The sequence below is a fragment of the Cyprinus carpio genome, chromosome B7 (assembly GCF_018340385.1).
Source record: "Cyprinus carpio isolate SPL01 chromosome B7, ASM1834038v1, whole genome shotgun sequence".
Lineage (NCBI taxonomy): Eukaryota > Metazoa > Chordata > Actinopteri > Cypriniformes > Cyprinidae > Cyprinus > Cyprinus carpio.
The window spans coordinates 29,678,495-29,692,629 of NC_056603.1; the positions used below are offsets into that span (position 1 = coordinate 29,678,495).

The 14,135-nt window shown below is 36.9% G+C and overlaps 1 protein-coding gene across 6 annotated transcripts in view; it reads left to right on the plus strand.

The window, feature by feature from the left end:
- The window catches only part of LOC109091242 (NHS-like protein 2), a 78,929-nt gene that overhangs the window by 37,502 nt on the left and 27,292 nt on the right, over positions 1-14,135 (plus strand). The window contains exon 1 of one of the 6 annotated variants that reach the window (XM_042728285.1): positions 80-825. The exons of 4 other annotated variants lie outside the window; for them this stretch is intronic. In XM_042728285.1, coding sequence (XP_042584219.1) covers positions 744-825 — 82 coding nt within the window. In that variant the 5' untranslated portion in view covers positions 80-743. Of the gene's footprint in view, positions 1-79; positions 826-4,683; positions 5,018-14,135 lie in introns of those variants that run through there. One more of the 6 variants, XM_042728286.1, reaches the window with a different exon arrangement.

The window sequence follows — 14,135 nt, forward strand, 5'->3', positions numbered from 1 at the left end:
ACCAAACAACGTTGACTTTAATTGTATGGAAAATAAAACACTGAGACATTTTTCTAAATATCTCCTTTTTGTTCCATAGAAGAAAGTCATTCGGGTCATACAGCATTTGCAATTTTGGGTGAACTATTCTTTTTTTTCCTTTTTTGTGACTCAGTTTCGTTTCGTTTGGTTGCCATAAAATGTGGTATTATTTTTTTCAAATTCTTGGGAAGAAAACATTGAATGGTTTGATGATGGTCACAGTACAGCATGTGAAAATGTTCTTCATGTGCACTGAGTCTCTCCTCTGTCGCCCCTCTCGCTATGTGTTTTTTTCCCCCTTCAACCGCAGCGGCTCCACCTCTCCTCAGAATCACTCAGTGGTGATAAAGCATCCACCTCCCTCCTCTATCTACACCCTCCCTCTTTCTCTCTCCCTCTCCATCCCTCTCCTCGTTTTGGTATTCCCTACATCCATACATTCCCAAGCTCTCAATGAAATGAACGCAGAGCCTGTACTCTGACTGGCTGGAATCGAACTGGATTGGGCGCATGCTCTCTCTCTCTCTTTCACACACTCACTCACACACACACACGCACCCTCACACACTCACGTTCATGCAAACAAACAGACTCAGTCTCGCCAACTTCTCCGTGACAGGCGGGCACACGCACATGCATGCGCTGCCGTGCTCACACACATAGACGCACTAACACACTCTCAGTCATTGTCAATCCGGTGGCTTCAACCTTGGGATGAGGTGATGTTTTGGGACAGGAAACACGGAGCAATGGGCAATTCCCAACGCCGGGCCAAAGGGAGGCACAAAACCAAGGGGGCAACAGGTAAAGCGCACACACATGCACCTTTGTCATACCTAGACATGTGCACGGATTTTACACACGCGCATTCTTGCACTACATCACACTTCACAATGCCATGCTCTTATTTTACAATCACTTCAGGTGTTGTATATGTCATCTTATGTGTGTGTGTGTGTGTGTATGTGCACGTGTGAAAGGATATCAATCTCATGACCGGTTTCATGTGGCTAATCAGTGTTGCTACTGTAGTCAGGGTCACCGCTTGGTTTAAAATCACTGTTCGCTCTCTCGTTATCACTGTGAGCTCTTTGAAACCTCTTGTGCTTTCTTCCTTTTATCCAAAAAAGAGAGAAAAGGAATGGACCAAAGAAGTGACAAGCCTTAAGAAGCGTGTACCCACATAGACACAGAAGACAGCCGGAGTCAGAGAGGATCAGAGAGAATGAGGAACAAAATAAAAGATGAGAGGAGAGGGGAAAGGGGTGGCGGGAAATGGATTGGGAGGAGAGAGGTTTAAGACAGACGAGGAGTGATGGCAGTTGGAAAAGACAATCAGGATGGGGAGATGAGAGAGACAGAGGCGGAGGGAAGTGTGGAGATGGGGAGCTTTCACTCTGTCTCTTATCTGTGAATTAGAGAGGACACACACATGCACACTAAACGGGTACAAGCAAACATACATCTTCCTTAACACTATCACACTCTTCAGAATCTCCTAAGATATAAGAATGCAGATAAATTCCAGTGCTTTAGAGACACAAAAGCGTACACGTCTTAAGTATAGATTAACCTATTTATGGCAACAGCTCACCAGCTGAGCCTGTATGGTGTTTAAAACAAGGCAGCTTCATGGTATTTTACGGAGCAGAATCCAGCACACGACTCTTTGTCTCCTAATGTTGGTTTGTTAAATGCTGCTTGGCTCTCATTTAGAATCCACTGTGCAATGTATTGTGACGGTTTCCTGAATCTGTTTGGTTTTCCAAATCATGTCTGATCCTGTTTCTTATTTCTGATTCCTGATTCTGAAGACAGCATTAAGTCTGACTTATATTTTAGTAGATGGTTTCAAATCGGTTTAGTGTCAGAATAAAGTGATACCGTTTGGGATTCTTATTCTAAATCTTATTGTTTTCTGATTCTAATTCTGAATCCAGTGTTTGCTGCACAGTGTATTTTTCAGTGTACTTGAAGATTCTGAATCAGTGAATCAGTGTTTTTTGATTACTAATACTAACTTCTGGTTCTGGATCCAGATTTTTGTGTGCACAGTGTGCTGTGTGTTTTAAACCAGTGATTCAGAATAAGGTGATTTTTATTCTTTATGTTATGTGATTTTTGATCCCAACTCATAATCTGATTCTGGATACAGTGTTTGCTGTAAAGTGTATTTTTTCAGTGTACTTAACGATTCTGAATCAGAGAATCAGAAAAAGTAGTTCTGATTTGGTTTTTGATTGCAATTCCTGACATTAGCTATTAGCTATTATAAATCTTATTTTGAAGCTTAGAATCTGAATCCAGGGTTCGCTGTAAAATGTTTTTTTTTTTCAGTGTACTGAAATGATCTGAATCTGAATCACTGGAAGATTCTGGATCACGTGTCTGTCATGCAGTGTATTTCAGTAATGTGGACTAAAGAGGTTGTATTATAATTCTGATTCGTATTTCTGATTCTGATTCATGCCACTAGCTCTGAGTGTGCAGTCTGCTGTTTTAGATCAAGTTACTGATGGTAGAGCACAGCTCTAGCCCTCAAATATTGCAACTGGTGATGTATGTGTGTGTTTGTGTAATGTCTGGAGTGCACAGTGCTCTGTACACACATTGCTTTCTATAAACACATTGTTTTCATTCATACTTTTCTCTTCCAGTCTGACGTCATGCTCTCAGAGAAGGGCTGTACCCTGACATAAACAGAGAGAAAGAGCTGTGTGTTGCTGTGTGAGACCGGGCAGCTGTTGTCATGGCAACGGACAGGTGGTATTGCCAGTCAATTGAAAGCCTGTTCGATGCTGCCTGTACGTGTGTGTGTGTGTGTGTGTGTGTGTGCCTGTGTGTTCCTGTGTCAACCTATGAGATGTCTTAGTTCTCTGTACCTCATAGAACTGCATATAAGTGATCTTCTATATAGTATATAAACAGAAATTGACTACATTCAAGCAGATGATCTGTAAGACGCGCCGAGTGTTCCTTACAAGTGTGTGAAAATACTTGAAACCTGTATTTGACCAGTACAACGTGTGCAATACTTGAAAGAGTGTTTTTCTCACCACTGGTTTGGTGGCTCTGATTGTTTTGTACCAAAACACAGATATATCTGGTGTGAGTATTTGTGCTTTTGGCTTTGTGTATGTGAGATAGTGGTCCTAATCTGTGTGTCTTTAACCTTGGATGTCACGAGCAGTTTGGACACATAAATGCAGCTGTTGGTTAGATGGCAGTCATATAATGAAACTTTCTGTGTCATGTTATGTATTAGTTATCTATTTATGTGTATTTATGTTGTATCTGCATTTCTGTGAATAAAATTGCACCCTTTTATTTAGCTGAAATCACAATATGTTCAGGGGCTAAAATTCTCTTCACATTGCTACAACTGCCAATGCAGAATGAACGGCAAAGATTTACCCCCTACTCACCCCCCACCCCCACCACCTCAATTTTTCGATTTTCATTTATTTTTATTAAAAAATATACTCTACATTTAGTCTTTTTCAAAATCATATTATTTAGCTGTCTCCATCTCTCAGTTAGGCAAAAGACATCACGATTTTGCTCTTTTAGATTTTTGTTTTGGTAGCTACATGTAGACAAGACAAAAATAACACAATCAAAAAACACTGTAAAACAAGTAATATTGTTAAATATTATCAATATCAATATCAGAAATCAATATAATATGCTGTATTAGTGCTTATTACATTTTAAAATACCAGTTTTCTATTATATATTTTTTTTAAGAATATCAATATCAGAAATCAATATAATATGCTGTATTAAAAACAATAATCACTAATAAAAACATTAAAACCATCATAAATCAATATAATATGCTGTATTAGTGCTTATTATCAGTGTTGAAAACAGTACTGGCTAATATTTTTGTGGAAACCATAATACATAATACATAACACAAGATTCCTATATGAACAGAAAGAATTCATTTGATTTTTTTAAACTCAAGTTTAATTAAAAGTAGCCTTTTGATTTAAAAAAAATCTTACAGAACCCAAACATTTGAACAGTAGTGTAAATGTCACCATATTAATTTTAGACATTTTATTTTCTTTAAACATCATGTGTAAACTTTTGTTTGTTTGTTTTTTCGCTAAAAGTACTTAAAAGATAAAAATTACTCTAATGTAAATAACACAAAATATCTTATAATATCTTTTAAAAGATCTTTCACACAAAAAACAAAAAATAAAAAATTTACAAAAAACCAAGCAGATAAAAACCCTTACAAATTTCTAACACAAAATAAAAAAAAAAAAAAACCAATGAAGAATTTTTGAAGAACCAAACAGTTGCTGGTCCCCTTTGACTTCCATATTAGGGAGATAAATACTATGGAAGTGAATGGGGACCGTCAATTGTTTGATTACCAACATACTTTAAAATATATTCTTTTATGTTCAACATAAGAAAGAACCATATACATAAGATTGGAACGACATGGGGGTGATTAAATTGTGACAATTTTTTTTTTTTGAGTGAACTATCCCTTTAATTGCATTTCTTTATAAAGTTACCATCCATGTGCATTGAACTCACCAGTTGATGCTGGGCAAGTGTTAATTTTGGACACTGGTAAGTGTTTTGCTTGAGCGGTTGGTTAATGTATAGTGTGGCTGTGTTCTGTTGGACTTTGTGGTCTTTATAGCTGCTGTGATCGCCTGTGAGTGTTTCCAGACGTCTCATTGGTTGTTTTGCTGTCACCTCCAGCAGGACAGGAAGGCTCTTGTGAGCATGGGAAGGAAAAAGCAGTGCTGCGTTGACAATAGGGTGGGGAGGGGGACAAGCTTAAACACTGAGTGCTCATGTATCCTGCCTCTTTCTTTCCTTCCCTCCCTCTCTCGCCCAGTGTCTCACTCCCACCTTAGATTTTGGTATCTCTAGGTCTGTGCCGCTAGAGCATTTCTTTCTCTAACTCTCCCTCCATCTGGGGATGTTATTATGGAGAGGCTAGATGTCTTCAGAGGAAAAACAGGTAGGGTTAGCAATCCTGTGTGTCCTGTATGTTTTTGTGTAGACCTTAAGAGCCATGACTGGAACAGAGTGCGTAATAGGATCGTTTCTTAAATATTTTAAACTCAGAGACACACCGTGACTGCTGGAAGTATAAAGACGCTTTATAGAGAGACATTGAGGTCAGACAGTAATGCAGGAGGACGTCTGTCAGAGGGTTTCTTTGAGATGGGAGATCATCTTCTCTCCTGAAGCAGGATTTGTGAGCTTACGCTGTCAGCATTTGTGTTGTAAAGGTTGTAGTCTGTCATATTTAATAATGAGTTTGAGATTTGAGAGTGTATGCTTTTAGTCTGCACTGAATAAGTCTGTTTTCATGTTTTCAATAAGTCTGATTTAAAAATAATATGTTTTTTACAAAAAAAATAATATTAATGAAATAATATTATTTTTTTCTCACGTAAATTGACCGTTTTGTGTGCCATTGTACAGTATGTGTGTGTGCAGCAGTGTGTGTTTACCTTGCTCATGGAATCATAACACACCTCTGTGAAATTGATCCTGTGTCACAGAGATTCATAACAGTCTCACACACACAAAACATGCTGAAGCTCAAGACATGGGACTGCTGCCCATTTGCCATTCCAGTTTTCACTCTCCCTTGAGTTCATATTTCAGCATTGAATTCCAGCTTAAAGTCCCACGAACTCGGAATAATAACAGTGACAAACTTACTGTTATTTACACACAGACACACACATAAGGCCAGTTTGAATATAGACCTGCAAATGTGCTGAAGCTGCACAGTCTGATCACATATATTCATGACAACACACACTTTCTCTGCTCATACATTACACGCACACTCTTACGGAAGGCTTCTAGAGCTCACTGGCTAATTATGCATGTGAAATGAATGGGAGAGAAAATTAAGCCTCATAGAATTTTTATGCAAACGAGTTTCTAAATGAAGCCTTTGAGTCCAGGCGGCCACACAGTTGACTGACAGTCTAAATTCCTGAGAGGAAAGAGCTGCAGTGAGGGTTAAACCAGTGACTTTGTGTGTGTGTGCAGCACTTATGTTTTCCAGTGTGGTCACATTTTTTTTTTTTGAGACTTCTGCCAAACCTATTGATCCTTACACTGACAAATATGCTCCAGCAAAAGCCAACTGCTCACAAACACAAACTCCTTCTCTCTTTCCATCCAGTTATACTTTCACACAAACACAATCTTCTTTTTATTTGTGACTTTCACACTGTGCTTCTTTTCACATAGCTTGTCTTGCACATGATCTTTCCATTTTTGTCTCTCATTGCACCTTCCTTCTGTCCTGAGCCTGTATATAGTGCTGGAAATGAACCATATGTGAGCAGTCACAAGTTTATAAATGATACTTGTTTGTATAGAGTGTCAGAAAAGAAAAGTACTTAATAAGAAGATAAATTAAACTAGGGGTTGACCAATTATCGGCACCGATATGAAGCATTTTAATGGTTATTGTATCGGTCATTTTCAAAACCAATTTGTCTATAAAATAATTTAAAAGCATTTAAAGAAAGTTTTTTTTTTTTTTTTTGCCGCAGCCATTGTTATTCTTAATTTTAACATTAATTTTCATTTTTACACCAGACACATATCGGTTCAAAATATCGGTTATCGGTCTACTTAATTTGTAATAATCGGTATCGGCATCGACCCTGAAAAACACACATCGGTCAACCCCTAAATTAAACTCTTACAAAAACTACACTGCCAGTTCTGCAGATATACCCTTGTAATTTTTTTTTTTTTTTTACCAGTATTCACTCTTTCATCTTAATTTTCTTTCAGTTTTCACGTGTGTCTATCAATGATCCGGGTAACACTTTAGATTTAGGAACACATTTTCACTGTTAACTATTAAAGGTGCTGTATATAAGATTTTGACTTACATACAATATGCTGGTAATATGCATGTTAAGTAATAATGAGAATTAGTTCTTAAAATAAAATGTGTCCACAAGAGATTGTGTCTCTTTTATAAGACTTGGATTAAACCACTCACTTCTCACATATTGATTACTTTTACAGCATTTAGATAGAAACCATGGTAGAAAACCCATTGGAATTACCATGAGAATGCCATGATACTTCTTTCCCCCAAAGTCACAGACTTTCTTCATAACTCCCTCTCTGTCTGTCTTTCTCTAAAGGAGGTCAGATCCACTTAAACCACCCTTATGTGTTCCTTCCTGAGCAGGAAGGAGATCTGACGAAGTCCCTTCTTTCTTTAACCTTTACTGAGGGTTCATTTATTTACCCCTCAGTAGGTTAGTGTAGCCTTATGTGTTGGACAAACTTTAGATGCCTAAATCCTGATGTGTGCACATTAGAGCAGTGTCCTCCAGACTTTGTCTGTCTTTGACCTCTGTGTTCATGCCCATGAGAGTCATTCCCTAAGGAACTAGCTGACAGCTCACTGCCTCCGTATCCACTTCTCCTGTTACTTTCATTCATCTACACCTTCAAAGATCTCTTTTCATCACAGAGTCTGTGTGCTTTGGCAGGAAGTGGATGAAGTGCCATTTCCTGTCAGTAATGTTGTTGAGACAATAACCGGTGGGCCGCGGCCAAACCAGTGATTCTCAACCGGTGGGCCGCGGCCCACTAGTGGGCCTCGGAGCGCCATCTGGTGGGCCGTGTAGGCAGTGGTAGACTACCCACAAATACATTTTTATTTATTTTTTAATTGACAAATCTTGTTATTTTCTAATTATCTAATTGTTCTTATGAATTTATTTGATCAAAAACACTCAAGTCAAGTCAAGATGCATTATCTAAAAGCTAATTTATGTTTAAATGTCGCACCACCAATCACGTCACAACGTCAGATTGAACGTTCGTTCAATCAGATGCAGTAACATTCCGTTACTGTAATATGGATCGTTTTCTGAAAAGAAAAGCAGATTTGGGAGACAGGCCTGTGCAAGCAAAGGCTTTGAAGTGTGTGGTGAGAAAGTACGACGCTGAATACATTAAATTTGGTTTTATAAGGGCAGGTACTGAGACTAATCCGAAGGCGCAGTGTGTTGAATGTGGAGAAATTTTGTCAAATGAGGCGCTAAAACCATCAAAGCTGCAGAGACATTTGAACTCAAAACACCCGGGCAGTGTTGAGAAGCCAAAAGAATATTTTTTAAGGAAAAAAGATGGGCTTCAGGCTCAACAAAAAGTCATAACATCATTATCAACTCAATCAAAAGTCACCTTGAAAACTAGCTATATGGTTGGTGCTCGTGTTGCTCGTAATAAGAAAGACTTTACTATCGCTGAGGAACTTATTTTGCCAAGTGCTGTGAATATGTGTCGAGAGTTACTGGGTGACACAGCTGCAACCAAAATTCAGTCAATACCACTTTCCGATGACACCGTGGCTAGGCGAATTGTTGATATGAGCGATGACATTGAGTGCCAACTCGTGGAACGAATAAAGGCAAGCCCTTATTTTGCCATACAGCTGGACGAGTCGACGGACATAAGCAACTCCGCGTTACTGTTAGTTTTTGTCCGATACTGCATGGACAGTAATCTTTGTGAAGATCTGCTATTTTGCAAAGAACTTCCAACGAGAACAGCGGCAGATAATGTTATGCACTGTCTTAATGAGTACTTCACTGAAAAAGGTCTTGATTGGAAATACTGCTCAGGTATTTGCACAGACGGCGCGGCAGCTATGACCGGAAAACATCGCGGTGTTGTTAAACAAATCCAAGAGCGAGCGCCAGAAGCAAAGTGGACGCACTGTTTCTTGCACCGGGAAAGTCTTGCAACAAAGCACATGTCACCAGAACTGCATGAGGTCATGAACATTGCTGTGAAAACTGTAAACTATATTAAGAAAAATGCACTCAACTCAAGGTGTTTGGCAGCTCTGTGTGAACGACTTAATGCTCATCATTTGCAGCTCTTGTACCACAGTGAAATAAGGTGGCTTTCAAGAGGGTGTGTGCTTAATCGTCTTTTTGAACTGAGAAAAGAAGTGAACACATTTCTGGAAGAGCAACGCTCCCCTCTTGCTGAGCATTACACCGATGATCAATTCTGTGCAAAACTGGCTTACTTATCTGATATATTTGATCAGTTAAATCAGCTGAATGTATCAATGCAAGGCAGAAACAGCACAGTGTTTTTGGTTTCAGACAAAATTGAGGGATTCAAGAAAAAACTCATTCTTTGGAATAGAAGAGTCAAGGAGGGACGATTTGACATGTTTCCACATCAAATCTAAACATTTGAAGCCTCTTCTCATGTGCACATTTTCAAGTGTTATAACCCAGCACTTGTCTCAATTGTCTCAAAAGTTTGCTGACTACTTCCCAGAGGACCCTCGACATGGAAACCTTTGGATTTTGGACCCATTCTCTGTGGATCCTGCTTCAGAAGACATGGCTCTCTCCACTGTGTTGGAAAACAAACTAATGGAACTATCAGCTGACAGTAGCCTAAAACTCAAACTCACTCAGGTTGACCTTGCTTCATTTTGGTTACTGGCTGCAAGTGAATATCCTTCTCTGTCAAAGCGGGCAATCAAATTTCTATTGCCTTTCACCACCACATACTTATGTGAGTCAGGGTTCTCAACTGTGACTATCACAAAATCAAAAGCAAGGAGCAAACTGAAAGCTACTTTGAATGCTACTCTCCGTGTCAGTCTCTCACCCATTTCACCAAGACTTGATCTTATTATCTCCAAGAAGCAAGCCCAAGTGTCTCACTGAGGGTATGCAGAATATGCATTTTGTAGCAAGGTGTCTAAGTATATATGGTTTTTCTCATGTGAACTACTCCAAAAACCCACTCATGTAAAATATGTTAATGTGTTGTGATTTATTAATGGTCCTAGACCTAGAGTGATTGTTGATGAAAACTGTTATTGACATGTGACACACCTGTTAGACTTCCTCATTTTTGGGTGGGAAGGAGTATAAGTAACTTGTCCAGTTTTTCTCCAGATGAATTGTAAAAAAAAAAAAAAAAAAAAGTATATACACACACACACACACACACACACATATATATAATACATGTAACATTTACGTAATTCTTCAAGTTTGTTTAGTATGCAAGATTGTTTTAGACACATTCATATTGCCAATTGTATTCGATAAATTACACTTACAGTATGTAAATTGCAGTGAATGAACTTTGTTGAACATTTCTGCTAATGATTTGAGAGAATGTTCCCCTCTTGTGTGTATGACCTGATGTTACAGGCATGTTAGCCTGGATGTGGGGAAGTATTGTTAATTAATTTGTTAAAAGAGTGTTCCCCTTGTGTGTCTGACCCAGTCATTGGTCTGACTTGCCCTGTCATTGTTACAGGAATAAATGATTACTGAGTAAACCTGTCAAGTCTTTTTTATACAAGGACAGTTTTCATAGTCTATATAGCTGACTTGACCCAGGATGCTACAGTGGCATAAATAACAGCAGAGTACATCATTGTACTTTTTGAATTTTCTGTTATTCTGTGTTCATCATCATATTTGCAAAGGTATTACTCTACAATTTATTGTGTGTGTATAAACTGTAGGTCTAAGCATTAGCAGTGATTATTACACAGATCTAAAGGGCATTAGTGTACTCTTGATTGTGTGTGTATAAACTGTAGGTCTAAGCATTAGCAGTGATTATTACACAGCTCGCTGGAATACTTTACTTTAATTGGTCAATTGTGGCATACTGGGGTTGAATATTTTTGTATAATTACCATTAAACTGACCGTTAATTAACTGTTGTCCCAGGCAACCAATTTGCTAAATAGTTGTGCTAGCTTCATATTTCTCATATCACTCTGTGGGCTCTTTCTTCTCACATAATGAAATAATTTAAACTCAAATTATTGTGTTTAAATTATTTCATCCTATTTATTTATTTATTTATTTGGTATAAGTGGAAAAATAGTCAGCTTGTCATTAGCACCCCTTGCTTGTATTATCCCTTACTTATTGTGTGTACTGTACCTACTTAATCATATTTTGGGGACAAATTTGTACTCAAAAGTGAGCTTAACCTGACAAAATCTCCAAAAACCTCCCTTTGGGGATGTCCTAATTTGTGAAACTGGTATAAAAATCAAGTAAACCAAGTTTTTTTAAATAATAAAAATGCAGAAAGTTTTCTGTGAGGGGTAAACATAACATAATAATCCAAAATAAATAACTATACATTTATAACAAAATTATACTGTGTTCTTTAACGTCTGGACTACAGTACATAGTAATTTTATTTAAATGTTTACTCCTTTATATCAGTGTTCCCAGAAAATTTCATTTTTAACTCTAGATGTGTTTAAATTTGACAGTTTTCTGACTTTGGATTGTTGTAATTTAGCCTATACCATCATAATTTATTTCTGTTTATCTCTGTTCTGCTGAAAATTTCTTTAATTGCTGATTCTTGAGACATGGGACAAAACATGTCTAACAATTGTAACTGCTATAAGGTTTAAAAATGAAAATATTTTCAATTGTAAATTGAATGGGGGGTTAATAATAGAATGTGTTTCACACAATTATCCCCTTCAATTTAATTTTATCATTAATTATATAAAATCTATGACACTTATTGCCTTCTCACTACATCAAAGGGAAGGGTTCAATCATTCATATGCTATAAAATGCATTAAATGTTTTTAATGATGAAAAAGAGCTTGTTTTATCAAAAGCAACACTTAATAATATCTCATCAAAGCAAAGTTGTTTTTCAAGGACATGGGTTTCATAAGGTTTCAAAGTTGTGTGTTTTTGTCAACAACGTCAGATATTCATTAAAATGTAACAAAATCAGGGAGTATCAGGGGCAGCTGTCACTATAAAGGACCCACTTGCCACATTCCGCCTCTGTAGAGTACATCAATATCAGACATGCTCTGGAAAGTTTTATAGTTTCTGAATATTTTTAATCCTAATGTTAATATTTCCTGTGTCAAAACCATGTCAACACCATCTTCCAATTTCTGAGGAAATTATTTGAAATTTTTAGATCATTTTATTCTCCTGAAGCAGGTTCCATTAGCGTCTAACATCAACAGAGAAAATAAAAGGGCTACTGGATGAACTCCATTTATTTTGTGAAAGAAATGCCAAATGGCAGATTTTCTGTCTGACGGTGATGACGGGCCAGTGATGATGAGTTGATATTCAACGTGAAGTCATCATATTTGTGTGGTTTTCAAGTCATTTTTAATGATATTTAATATAAAATAGTGTTTAATTTTTCTAATAATGTATAAATACTAAATATGTGACCTGACAGCGTATGTTGCTTTTTGTGGATTGATAGTCATCACTTCTAGCAGAGTCAGGGTCGAGGGAACATAACACTGGATAAAACAGTTTGTTTGTATTCTGATCATTTTTGGTTCATTTGTTAAGATGTTTAAATGTGAATATTAAGTTCCTGGTGAATGTAATTGGATTGTTATAATGTAAATGGATAGCGGTAAGAACTAATTATTTTATTTTTTGTTGTTTTAAAAGTTACCTTGTTACAATAGCAGATGCACAGCAGACATACTGTTCTGAGATAAAAAAAAATAATTTGTGTTCCAATGATATATCAAAATACTTAAATTTGAATCTTGAATAAAAGCTTTATAAACAATAACATACTCACTGTTTGTTGTATTTGTTTTAATACAGTAATTGATGATATTTACAAATTCAGGTTTTAAACACAACACAAATTCAGATAAATATAACCACATTCAGATGTGTCAACTCTGTCAGGTGAATATTTTGATAATATTTCATTATGATATTTTATATTTGTTGTGGAATTGTTGGTAACATATGAAAGTGTAAAACTGTAAAGATAAACATACAATTATATTACACAGTCCAAGGTAAAAAGCATATTTTGATTAAAAAAAATAAAAGTTGGGAGTTTGAATCAAAGCATAGCTAAGTAGCTTAGTATATGTAAAATACAAAAATGAAGTTTAATTTGTCTGAGTACAAGGTTTTATTTTTTCAATATTGCACCCTGTTTTGTCCCACTTCTCAAGAATCAGTGAAATATTCTCTGTTTTTACATGAACAGGATATCAAAACTTATTTTAGATGCTTCTGTTGTTGAGTTTTTTTTAAGCTTCCTATACACTCGTTTGCTATAGAGTTCATTTTTGATGTGTGGCATAGAAAACATATGCGCTGTCAGAAAAAATGTGAGCAGCGTGCCGACATAGTTTAAGTCCTGGCTCACAGAGCTTTCCCAATCCTCTCTCCCACTTTGCTTCCTGTCTAATTACTGTCCTATCATAATAAAGTAAAAAATGCCAAAAAGTAAATCTTAAAAAAAAGTAAAGAAAAGAAAAAATTTGCATTTCAAACAACTTACTGTACCTTATCAACCCCTAAAAGGTGCCTAATAATAACCTACTATTATAAACCTTTTAAGGTTAAATAAGGCACAAAGTTGTCCTGATAGAGGTACCGCAGTAGCAAGCCTAATGGTACAATTTTTTTGTAATTATGTCTGAGAGTGCACACAAACACTCTGAGTCCTCATATTCACATGTGAATTTTGAGCAAGTGCCAGATCCTACTGTAAATGAGAATGTGCTTAAATGTGGTGCCAGTGAAAGCTCAAAAAAGCCTGGGATTTTTTGCCCAGTTTGAAGTCAGGTTGACTAGATTCTTTGGACCCAGAGCCAAAATAAACCAGGCCAACAAATGACATCATAATAATGCTTTCCTGTGGGATTGTTCTAGATTTTTGTGTCAGCACAGCAAGGGACGGAAAATAGAGCCCACCTCAGCCAATCACAACAATCAAAATGTCGATTAGACTCATAATCTACAACCCTGACTGACTGCTTTATAAAAGCAGGCATGATATTTTAAATTTTTCATATGATGCAAGGTTTTGATTTCACATGAGTCTGTATCACTAATTTGGACATCATTTAAAAGCTTCACTAAATGAGAGTTATAATGGTGCTAACTACTATAAGCAGCAGATTAAGCTTTGGCTCAGACACCACAGTATGACTGTACCACATTAATCCCCATCAGCCACCACCAAACACGCATAAAACCGGAAATTAGACAAAAGTTCACGGCATTTGTAGCATGAGCTCATTTTGTTTTTTGAGG